General features: G+C 40.1%; 1 protein-coding gene across 1 annotated transcript; it reads right to left on the bottom strand.

Annotated features, from left to right (window-relative positions):
- Positions 1–786: 786 nt before the first annotated feature.
- On the bottom strand, positions 787–10,894 carry LOC137145407 (uncharacterized). Its single transcript, XM_067536127.1, has 4 exons — positions 10,797–10,894; positions 3,592–3,646; positions 3,449–3,493; positions 787–1,856 (listed from the first exon to the last, which is right to left on the bottom strand). The coding sequence occupies exons 2-4, from the start codon at positions 3,629–3,631 to the stop codon at positions 1,051–1,053; spliced, it is 891 nt and encodes a 296-aa protein (XP_067392228.1). The 5' UTR covers positions 3,632–3,646; positions 10,797–10,894; the 3' UTR covers positions 787–1,050.
- Between the last annotated feature and the right edge of the window lie 401 nt (positions 10,895–11,295).

Here is an 11,295-nt window from a genome sequence, read left to right as displayed (position 1 = left end):
GATAATCCTCAAGGTTCCAATCTAATTCCCATTCAAATTCACAGAAAAAAAACCCAGCATTAATTTCAGTGAGATTTGGATTGTGCCATTGGTGCAGAAAAAGATGGTAAAAACATAAATACATTTTACTACATAGTTCCTTTTCTTTCACATAAAACTAAACTAGTATCACTGAGTAGTGTACCATAATTTAACTTGGGCACTCCGTACATATTGGCAACATCATGCTATATCATGAACAGCATTGACTCAACAATCTGAACCGCTAAGGAGCTTCTATTATCTAAGCTTCCCTATGGTACTGGCCACTAATTGCTGAATTCTGCCAAAGAGCTCAAAGCATATCACACTTCAACTTCTGATCACTATTTGTTTTTATTCCAGAAAAAAAACCAAAACCCTACTGCAAATATTTTAGTATTAGAAGAAACTTTAATGATGAATGAAAAAGAGCATAGTGAATGAGCAAATACTGGGACATGCAAAACAGTGGCATAAATCACAATGAGAATCAGTAAATATTTAGACAATACGGGTCATAAAAGATGAAATCTGAAGATTTCTCTTTTCTCTGTGACATGTAAGTAATATTAGGGGTACACTGTCAGTCAAGGGTCCACGTGACCGGAAGGCCCGCCTTACCCACCTCTGTTACCGGAATTTCCGCCTCAATCTGGCTCCCGACTTCCGGCCCCGCCCCGCCAAGACCATGCCCCTTGACCTTTAGGCCATGCCCCCTGACCTTTAGGCCCCGCCCCATCACCCCAAGGCCCCACCCCACCTGGTCACCTGACATCCGGTCCCTCCTCGGGTTATGACGTCCTGGTCAAGATGGACCAATGGGAGAGGTTATCCTCCGAGAGCGGGATTGGCCCCAGAGGGGCACCTGACCGGAAGCGGGCGGTGTGCTACACATCGGGGTTTGGGTCATTTGGTGGTTCCTCTACGGGGTCATCTTCTACGTCAGGCTGCAAGGGAGCAGGTGGGGACCCACCTAGAGAGCCGGTTTCCACCTCCCCGTTCTCAGACGCTCCAGTTTGAAAATCTTCGCTAGGGGCATTTCTTTTTTTTTTTTTTTCTTCTCATCACCTTTATAGCCTTTTTAAAAATTTTTGCAATAACCCTGGACCGTAACTTTTTGGCAGCCGTCCGTCTATCCCTCAAATGGTGTCCCCCTTTTTGGTTACACTTTAACAGTCGGGTACCACTTATCGTGACTACCTGTGCGGCTTCAGAACCACCCTCTGGAAAACTGAAATATTTTTCAGTGTATTTGTTAAGAGCTTTTGCATTATTTACAGGGTTTCTGGAAAATACAGCGCCCATCAGCTCTCTGAACGAAGTGTGATATTCGCCCATTTCCTCTCTCATTGAAGTCAATTGCGCTCTGTATGAAGCGTCACGGGCGTCCGAGTATGCTCTGAATGAAGCGGCACGGGCGTCCGAGTGCGCTCTGAATGAAGCATCATATTTTCCCCATAGTTCTTTAGAATAATTAAGAACTGCATCAGACATATCGAGGCGGGGGCCTGGTTTGCAATATTTCTCCAACACCCCAGCCTCGTAGGAGCTTTCAGCCCTTGGTTTTTGATTCACAACCCCTAGAGCAAGTGCTCCGGGTTTGTGAATGCGTGTGTTTTCGCTCACAGCTGTCTCAGGGCTTGGTGTGGTGTCGTCCGCTGAGAAACTGGAGGTGTGGTGGTGTTTTTTACCAGAGTCCTTTGGCTTGACATATCTGAGCTCGGGACTTTCCTGTTGCTTCATTTGTGCACCTTTGCTGTTTTGAGCCGACTTTGGAGAAAATTTCTGGTTCTTTGGAACTTCAGCTACAACAGCGTCAGGAAAGCAGGCCTTGCCTAATTAGGAAAACAAAATGTTCCAATTTAGCATCAAATATAACATTTTATTAGAAAATGTAACTGTACCATACCAGCTACATAAAATGTAAATTACATAAAATGTAAATATATATATATATTGTAGCGGGGGTGGCTAGTCTAGCCCTCTCTTGGGTACGGTGCCCTCTTCGGCCACGACCATGGCGCACCGTGGGGAGGGGGAGCAGGGGGGGCCCGGTCCCGCCCTCTGCCCCAGGCCCCGACCCAGGGACCCTGTGTGGAGTAGCCTTCAAACGTCCGTGACTTACTCCTTCCCTGGGTCGCCTCTCCTTGGCCCCACTGCTTGCCGTCTGCTTCCCAGAACTGGGTGGGGAGGGGTTCTCCCTCAGGCCTGTGCCTTGGGTCCCCGGCCGCAGCCAGACAGGTACCCCCCGATCGTCTCTAGTACCTTTGGGGCCTTACTATGTGGCAGTGGTTGCTCCAAATCCTGTAGCCGCGCCGCTCCTCTCCGCTCCGCTCTACTCCCTCTCCTAACTCCCTTCCAGCTGCCCCTGTCTGCCTGACAGGGAGGCTTTTAACTACTGGGAGCAAGCTCCTTGATTGGCCTCAGCTGGCCTAATTGGCCCAACTGCCTCAGAGTAGCCCCAGCTGGATCACCCAGGGAACAGGGATTTGCTCATTTTGGGGCTAATATAGACCCCCTCTACTACCCTCCTGTAGCCATCAGGTCTAACCCTGTCACAATATATATATATATATATATCTTTTTCTTTTTCTTTTTCTTTTAAGGCCTAAATTTTTTTCAGGTTTTGACCGTACTATAAAGAAAAAAAGAAAAAAATTATTATAAAATAGTTTAACCTTTCATACTATTACAGTTAACATGGCTTTTACCCTAGGTTCCCCAAAACCAAAATATGCAATAAATCCCCTCCAACCATAACTATCTTTTTAAACATATGCTCAGAGTAAAAATCCTCCAAAATACTTTTTGCACATCTTTATCTCTAAACCCACAACAACTCAAAATACTTTTTAAAATACCTTAAAAAAAAAAAAAAATCCACAAGTATCTCTACCCCCACCCTGTGGTAAGACTAATTCCTGCAAGCAGCTTTAACCCCCAAAATACTTTTTTTTTTTCAAGAACAAAATAAAACCAACTTTTTAAAACACATTACCCCTTAAGGTAGCTCAGTGGTAAAACACATGCTTTGCATGCATGAGATCCTGGATTCAATCTCCAGTTTGTCCTGCTCTGAGCACGGGGGGGTGGGCTACATAATCTCCTGAGGTCCCTTCCAATTCTATGTGTTCACACTAAAAACCCTCCCAAATTCTTTTCAAAAAACACACTGCTTAACTTAGCTCACAAAATAAACCAACTTTTTAAAACACAATGCCATGTGATCAGACTAAACATCCTCCAGTCAAGAAACATAAATAAACCAGCTTTTTTTTAAACATCTCAAACTTAATAAACCAACTTTTTAAAAAAAAAAAAAACACCACCACAATACCACGTGCTTAGAGTAAAAATCCTCCAGTCAAGACCTACTCCTCAAGAAACATAAAATCAACCAGCTTTTTAAAAATAAAGCACAATTTACCTTCTACCACAGGATACAAGCAAGCTGGAACATTTGTATCTGCATCTTTTAAATGAAAGACAGGCATAATTTGAGTTAGTATGATACCCTGCAAACTATTAAACCCTCCCCACCAATTATATAGTTAAAATAGAGGGCTTTACCTCCCTCTGATGAAAGGGTGCTTGAAGGGGTGGATTCCATAATCAATAGATCACACTGCAATAAAAACACCTATCATTCTTAGTAAGAATAGCATGAACAACAAAAAAAAAGCAACATTATATAATATATGTTAGAATAATCAAACATGCTACCTTTATTGCCTGCTCTTTCCACCTCCACGCCTGGGGGGGGGGGTTTGCAAGGAAAAGCGGGTGGAGTTACTTTACACGACTTATCCATAACAGTATGTAAATGTACACATTACCATTAGCACCCCAGAGACCCTTATTTGGTTACAAAACACCTATAAAATGAATATTGATAACTACAAATACATACAATTATACCCTCCCACTGTTTATTTTTTAAAGGATTACCATTCACCTATAAATTTTCCACTGACATTGTTTTTAAAAACAAGACCTTCCAGTGGTGGGAAAAGATAACAAACTTGAAGGACGATTTACAATAACGCTTCCTGTTATTTAGGCATGGTTACTTGTCCAGCAGTTTCAATAGGGGGAACTTGCACAGGAATGCCATAACCTATCCGCTTCAGAGGTTATCTGGAGAAATAACAAACTCTAAGGAAGATTCACAAAAACAAAGCTTCCTGTTATCTAGGCATGGCTACTTGTCCAGCCGTTTACATAGTGTCTGTTAGGAAAATTATTTTAGGCTGGGTTTTTTTAATCATTCTGAGTCTTTCAAAGTCCAGTTAGCAAGGTGATTTAGTCACTATATTCCTTTTTTTTTTTTGTAACATGCACGGCTGGGGTAATTTTTAATTTTCTTGTAGGGGTCTTCTTAAAGTATTAAACAATAATGGCCATACATAAAAGACCTCCCCCCCTTAATGTTACTGTCTAACTGCAGGACCCAGCAAATAGCAATGAATGGCTTGGGTGGGTTTTTTTTTTTAAATTAAAATGGTTGTACCACAGTCATAGCTTTTAAAATGTTATTACAACAAATGTTTTTCAAAATATAAAAGGTATGTGATTTTTTATTTTGGTTGTTGTTAATATACTATTTTTAAATCTGTCATGACCCACCAATTCCTGAGGCTTTTATTTTAAAATGTTCACTATCATATGGGTGGGAGGTAAATCAGACCCGTGCCTCAAACATTCCTGGTTTCTTTGATTTTTTTTCCCTCCCCACAGGCTTCTACTACAAACATTACAGTTTTTCGCTGTCAATAGACAAAGACACAATAGCTGGTTCTCACAAAAACCTTTTTTTATTAATTTTTTAAAAAACATGCTGCCACTTTGAAACATTTATTATGTACATATAAGGCCCACAAAGGTCATCTTACAGAAACACAGATAGTCACAAACCCCTTTTCAATACTTTTATTTACAGCTAGCAAGCCTGCTATTGTGTATAGAGCCCGTCACCATTCTCTAACTTAATCCTTTTGGATTTATTACAAAAAGCCTGCCTCCTAAGTAAGACTCTGTAACTTTTTGTGCAGACCAAACAATTCATATAATGCTCTAAACAGGCATCCTCCGGTTTGGTCATTTCTTTAAGAACACCACATGGGTCTTGACCAAATTGTACAGCCTTTACCAACTCCACCCCCTTATCTAAATGTTCTGTGAAGACAGCGTGCAGAAGGGAAGCACAGCAGTAGCCGGGAGTTATGCAAGCTATACAGAGTAACTTGTGTAACTCCCATTGACTACTGCCGAATTTCCAGGTAAGTGTAGACCAGGGCACAGTTTGCTTTCATACTACATGGTAATATATTTGGTTAAGATATAAGTAGCAAATAGGCATTTTATCTCCTCCATCCACAAATAAAGACTATCTGTCAATGAATAAAGGAAAGATAGATTTGTTGGTCACTTATGTCTGCCCCGAAGCTAGTTTGTTATAGTAGAGTAAGATAGGTTTAAGTAATATAAGTTATGTGACATGAGTGTACATTCCTCAGGCAGTCTGTTTGCAAGCAATCTATGACAGACAATAGTGCCATCAGATTAAACTGGAGATGACAGAGTCCATAAAACAAATTGTGCAGTTGCCTGAAGACATGGACTACCAGACAAAGGGCTATAACATTGAATGTAAACGTAGGGTATTATGCACTGTGTTCTTTTGGGTGAGATATAGTCACATACAGAAAGTTCTACATGTTGTTCTGCAAGAGACAAAAAAAACCCTTCTCTTTCTTGAGGCAGAATGGAAGTTCCTATGCTCAGGAAAGGGAACAAGAAAAGTATATCAAGATATTCCCATTTAGTGCACCAACAGTAATTCCGAGCTTGTCATCAGACCACATACGATACTGAATGTGGCTTTCATTTAAGGAAGACTATGACCAAAAGTGACTAGTGATTTAGATTGCCTGACATGAGACATATTTAAGGAGCTTGATTTTCAGCGGGTGGTTTGCACAACCTTGCTGCATTTAGGAATGGAAAGGAGGAGGGAAGAGCCAAGTCTTATCATTGACCCATTCCAGTGTGGGGAGTTCAAATTAGGATTTGGCTGGTTGAGTCATGAAAGCCCTGCATGGGATTTATGGAAAAAACTTTGCAGATCCATGTTTGGTCTAACTAGAGCCTTAAGTATTGCCTACTGTAAGCCAGCCACCAGTGAAAACCATGTTTAAACAGACAGTGAAATGATGAATTAGACACGATGAAGAAGACATGCCATAATCCTAAAAAACAAACAAACGCATGTTACAATACAAAACATGATCACAGGCAGCTTGAAATTTTATAATAGTGCTGCAAGAGGTATATTATAATTTAATTAATTTGTATATATGGCTGCTATTGGTAAGTCTTAGGATGTTAAGGAATCCCTATCTATGACCCCTGAAATCTTACTTCACTGTATCTTATCTTGTTGCCTTTCACAGTTAAATATAGCGGCCACCTGGTGTACATACTTTGTTCTGGAGACCTTTGTTTACACCAGCTACAAACTTACAGCTGCCTAACTGGTGCCTGTGACATAAATACACACATCAGTTACTTTAATATGAACTGGCAAAGAAGAATTCTGGAAAGCCAGTGACTGCAGTCTAAGATTTCCTGTAACATACTGCAATCTATTACTCTGCTATCTAATATATAGTCAGTGATGGCTTTAAGGTTTATATGTGTGCTCTATATATATATATTGAGAATTACATCTAATGTTCACAGCTGAGTAGAGAGTTCAACCCGCAATCCTATGCTTTTGTGGCTGATCCCTTATTCCTTTACTTTCTAGAAGTTTGTATTCCTTTTCTTCTGCATGTATAGTTATCTCTAGATTCTTCTTCAGTTGTTTACTGATCCATCCATTGGAAAGTAGAAAAATTCTCAATATCTGGATGGCACTCAAGAAAAACAAGATATAAACTATGTACTACTCAATACAGATAATGTGGACTGTTCATATACGATTCATGTTCATATACACAGTGCAGCATATAAAGTTATACCGCTTTGATTGATAAAAATATCTGACTGGCTGAGAGAGGATCTTGGGTTTAGAAACATTAACTGACTTTTTAGACAGTTAATGGTTTGGATCCCAGAAAATGAAAAGAAAAAAAGTTGACCTGCAACAAGTACAAACTGATATTGGGGATGTGCATCCTTAATTACTGTGAATTTCTGAAATTGAAGCACTGCTCAGTGATAGGGAGATGTGTGTGGGAGCAGGAGAAGGGGAGAATGAGTTGAGTGAGGACAATTAAACTTATAGTTGGAGAGGGAGGCAATCTTGGGAGGAATTGGTGGCTTTGTTATGAAAGCTGTGTTAGAGGGGAAAGAGAAGCATTTATTTGTGGGGGCTTTGCTAGATAAAGGGGGGATGGCTATTTTGGAGAGGATTCCCTGGGAAATTGATGTGTGTGTGAGCAGGGTACCTCTTTCCTTAAGGAATGGCTTGATTTTGCTTGGGTGTGTGGGAGGGGGCTTTAATTGATTGATGCATCTTTTGCTGAGAGAGGGGTTGTGTTGAAAGAGAAACTGATTGCTTTATTTTGTTTAGGAGACCATCCAAAAGTAATTATTCCCTAATGCCTTCACTATGATGGCATTGACATCCTACAAAAATCTCACATGAGATAGAAGGTCTGGATTTACTATAGTACAATGAATTTAATTAGATTTCTTTTAAAAGTTCATACATTTACATATTTTATAGGTACCTCTCTCACAATACCATATACTCATTTTATAAATCAATTGATAGTGCTTTACTTTTACTGCTATAGATTTTCTTTTTTATTTGGTTTTGGCAAAAGTTAGCAAAGATTTCAGGTTCATTATCTTTATACCGTCTATTTTTCACGTGGGCTATTTCTTGAATATTCAACCAGTGGAGTGTAGTTTCTAGTCTATTTATCACCTTACACATTCTAGGTGTTTTTCCTCTATTCTTATCAGGAGTTTAATCTACTTCATTACCTACGAGACAGTTTGTTACTATATATGCAATTTCTCCTTCTGTCATGAAATGGGTGGTCAGACCATCAATGTCGATTCCCTATTTTAAAGCCTCTTGTGTATTTTTTAGCTATCATATGTTCAGCCCTGTAGTCATTTCTTCAATGTCATACCCTTTGGTCCCTCATTGTGGATCTGAGTCAGAGTAAACATTACAATCACTGTCCATGAAAGCACTAGGGAAACATTTCAGGAAGCATTTTGCTGACAGCAAAAATTTCATTCCAACATACTGCAGCACTGTAAACAGCATCCTTTAATGTGTGATAAGTGACAGGCAAATCTGATGAGAGCAAATCACATAGGAAACATTGCTGATTTCTCTTTTTCCATAAGACAACAATGTCCTGCTCTATGAGCTGTTTTTTCTGACAGAAATCTCAGGGTAGGACAACTCTCCCCTAATAAAATTGTTTTATTGGGCAGGCTATTCTCTTTTCATCCTTTTTGAAATAGGAGTACTGATCATTGGTTCAAAGCAGTTAGTAAACAGGACAGCTGTCTTCTGTTTGTTGAGTCTGTTTACATTTCAGGAAGATGGCTCATAAATCAACACACTTCAAGCTACATAGATTTACATACCACCAAGTGCTAAGTGATAATTTTGCAGCTTCCCATGGCATTTCACCAAATTAAAAATAAGATACTGCTTTTCACTTGTTTATACCAGTTGATAAAGTGTGACAATATCAATCAGAAGTTTAATCAGGTCATCTGAATCTTTTCCAAGTTTGTCCATATTGAAACTAGTTAAGCACATAAAGCTTTTGCTCCTTTTTTCTAAGGAAGACAAAAGAATGAGAAGCAAAACACTCACTGGGTAGCTGTGTAATTTTCTCCCTTTTTATGCCTCTTTCCACTAAGAAAATTGGAGGAATACATTATGCTTCTGTAACCCACTGGGCAGTGAGTGTTACTTGCCCTCTTTTGTGCCCAATCCACAGAGGATGTGAGTCTGTTACTAGGCCCAGCTACAAAACCTGTCTCTAATTCAAACTATAGCTGTTTATAAGTTTAGCACTAGATATCCCTGGTTCAATTCTCTGTATCAGTCAAGATGGTAGTGAACAGACTTCCATAGAAGAATTTGCAAATCTAAAAGAGTCATTACACTCCCAATCCTTACATATTTTAGGAGCAACATATATGCTTGTGGGCTATAATGAAGGGGAAAAATTTATAAAGATTTAGTAGCCCTATCAAGAGCTACTCAACATCACATCTAAAATAGTAACAATAAGAACAAATGGTGAGACATACATAACCTGTGAAGATGGATCTCAAAATGCCTAGAAGAATAATGCCTAGAAGCAGGGAAAAATCCACTGAGATTAAAAAAGTTAGACTGTAATAGATTCTAATGGAGCTTTCAGGATAGGCTACATCTCCTAAATTTTATTGTGAGAATTTTTACTCTAGACTATAAGAACAAAGAAAAAGAGTTCTCAAAATAGAATGGTTCTTCCACATCTAATTCCATTAGACATTCCCGAGATTGCTTGAAGACAGTCTTCATTCCACAGATAATCTGAAATATCAATTTGTACTGCCGAAATTTTGAGCTAGACATTTTGATTTTGAACATTGTATTCGTAGTCCACATTGCTCCCAGAGCAACAGGGAGGTGGATACTCAAAAAAAAAAAAAAAAAAAAAAAAAAAATAGCTGTCTGTAAAAATCAGTGGACCCATATAAAACATTCTTGGCATGTTGTTTAATGCTGCTTTTGCTTATCTCCAGCAGAACTTCTGATGGGAAGACAACTAATGACATCTTTATCTGGGGCACCACTACATCTTAAACCTCAATGGCCTAACCCAAATTGTTTTTTGAAAATGGGATGCTGAAATGAAATTTTGGTATCAACAAAACTCAAATGTTTGGCACATTTGAACTGAGATGATGGAATGAAGTATGGAACTTGTTTGGAACTTGGCAGAAACTCCCAGATCCTACCTAACAGAGATTCCAAAAGGACTTCTCCAGAGGAATCGGATTTATCTTCAATGTTTCCCAACACAAAGAAGGGAGGATCAGGGACCTGCAGGCACTCTGTAAGGAAGTGAGCTCACATACATAGGGAACGCCATGCACAAACTCAACAGAATTGAGAACATAGTCTGGAAGACTTATCGACTCTGCCAAAGACTTGATCTTTAGAATACTATTCAGGACTATTTAAATGCAACATAGTTATGTAAATAGTTTTAAAGAATGTGAAGTTTATTTTAAATTGCTATGTATATGCAGCAGTTTCTAATTTAAATTTTAATCTTTTATTATAAAGAAAGGAGGATGAGGCATGGTTACAGAATTCTTGATCCTCCACAGTACCAGAGAGGACCAGGATGCATTGCTGAGGGGAGCTTAGTAAACATAGGAACTTCTTTTTTTAGGGAGTTCTGTGGTTGCTGCTTCAAGCATGGTTCTTTGTGTTTATGACCTCTCACTACAGATTACATTGGCTTCTGCCAGCCAAGCCTAGGAAACAAAGATACAGGCAGTGAAAAGTCTTCCTAAGGGTGGGATAATAGTGTGGATGGACCATAGGTGTAGTACACTGCCCCAAAAGCAGATGGCGTTCATCAGGGAGGAGGTATGGCCAGAGTCAAAGAGGGAGCACCACTTCATAAGAAAAGATAATATATAGATAAAAATAAGACAGAGCATTTTTGAGCATACCTCCAGGCAGTCTTTTTGAAAGGTGGTATTTAGGAGTCCTGTAACAGGGTGGCACTCACCTCTCATGAGCATCCCCTGGTTGAGTGTGTGGATGCCTGCAGTTTCCTCTGCTCATGGTGCCCTGCTGGCTGCTCAGCTTGTCAGATGGGTCTTTGGAGACTAAGTTCTCTAGTCAGGTTACACTCTGTCCATGTGCAAAAACTAAACAAAACCCTTCTGGGGTATATGATTCAACCAGGTCTAGCTCAATGCCCTCAGTAATGTCCTGCAGCCCTCCCCGGGCTCAATCCTTTAACAGTTCAACCAGCCCCATCACAGTACCCCTCTGTTGGCAATGCCGCTGTAGCCCTCCCCTGGCTCAATCCTTAATCTGACCAACAGGGCCTATTGCAGTACTCTAGCTGGCCAGCTTACGTGCAAAGGTTTCTGCTCTGGGGTAGTGCAGCATCCCCTGGGCTTCCTCATTGGAGATTCTTCACCAATCCTTTAGTCCTCTGACTCCAACCCTCCAGCTAGGTCAGTCTTTGTTCAGCTCCCTTCCAGAGGGGTAACAGCTTC

Source organism: Emydura macquarii, unplaced genomic scaffold (genome assembly GCF_026122565.2).
Source record: "Emydura macquarii macquarii isolate MOO-44397 ecotype Brisbane River unplaced genomic scaffold, CSIRO-AGI_Emac_v2 contig_383, whole genome shotgun sequence".
Taxonomy (NCBI): domain Eukaryota; kingdom Metazoa; phylum Chordata; order Testudines; family Chelidae; genus Emydura; species Emydura macquarii.
This window is presented reverse-complemented; position numbering and strand designations above follow the sequence as displayed.

Coding starts and splice junctions, on each gene's coding strand:
- LOC137145407 (XM_067536127.1), bottom strand. CDS start 3,631: ATGGAATCCACCCCTTCAAGCACCCTTTCATCAGAGGGAG. Junction 3,494..3,591: donor CACCCTTTCATCAGAGGGAG/GTAAAGCCCTCT, acceptor TTCATTTAAAAG/ATGCAGATACAAATGTTCCA. Junction 1,857..3,448: donor CTTGTATCCTGTGGTAGAAG/GTAAATTGTGCT, acceptor TTTCCTAATTAG/GCAAGGCCTGCTTTCCTGAC.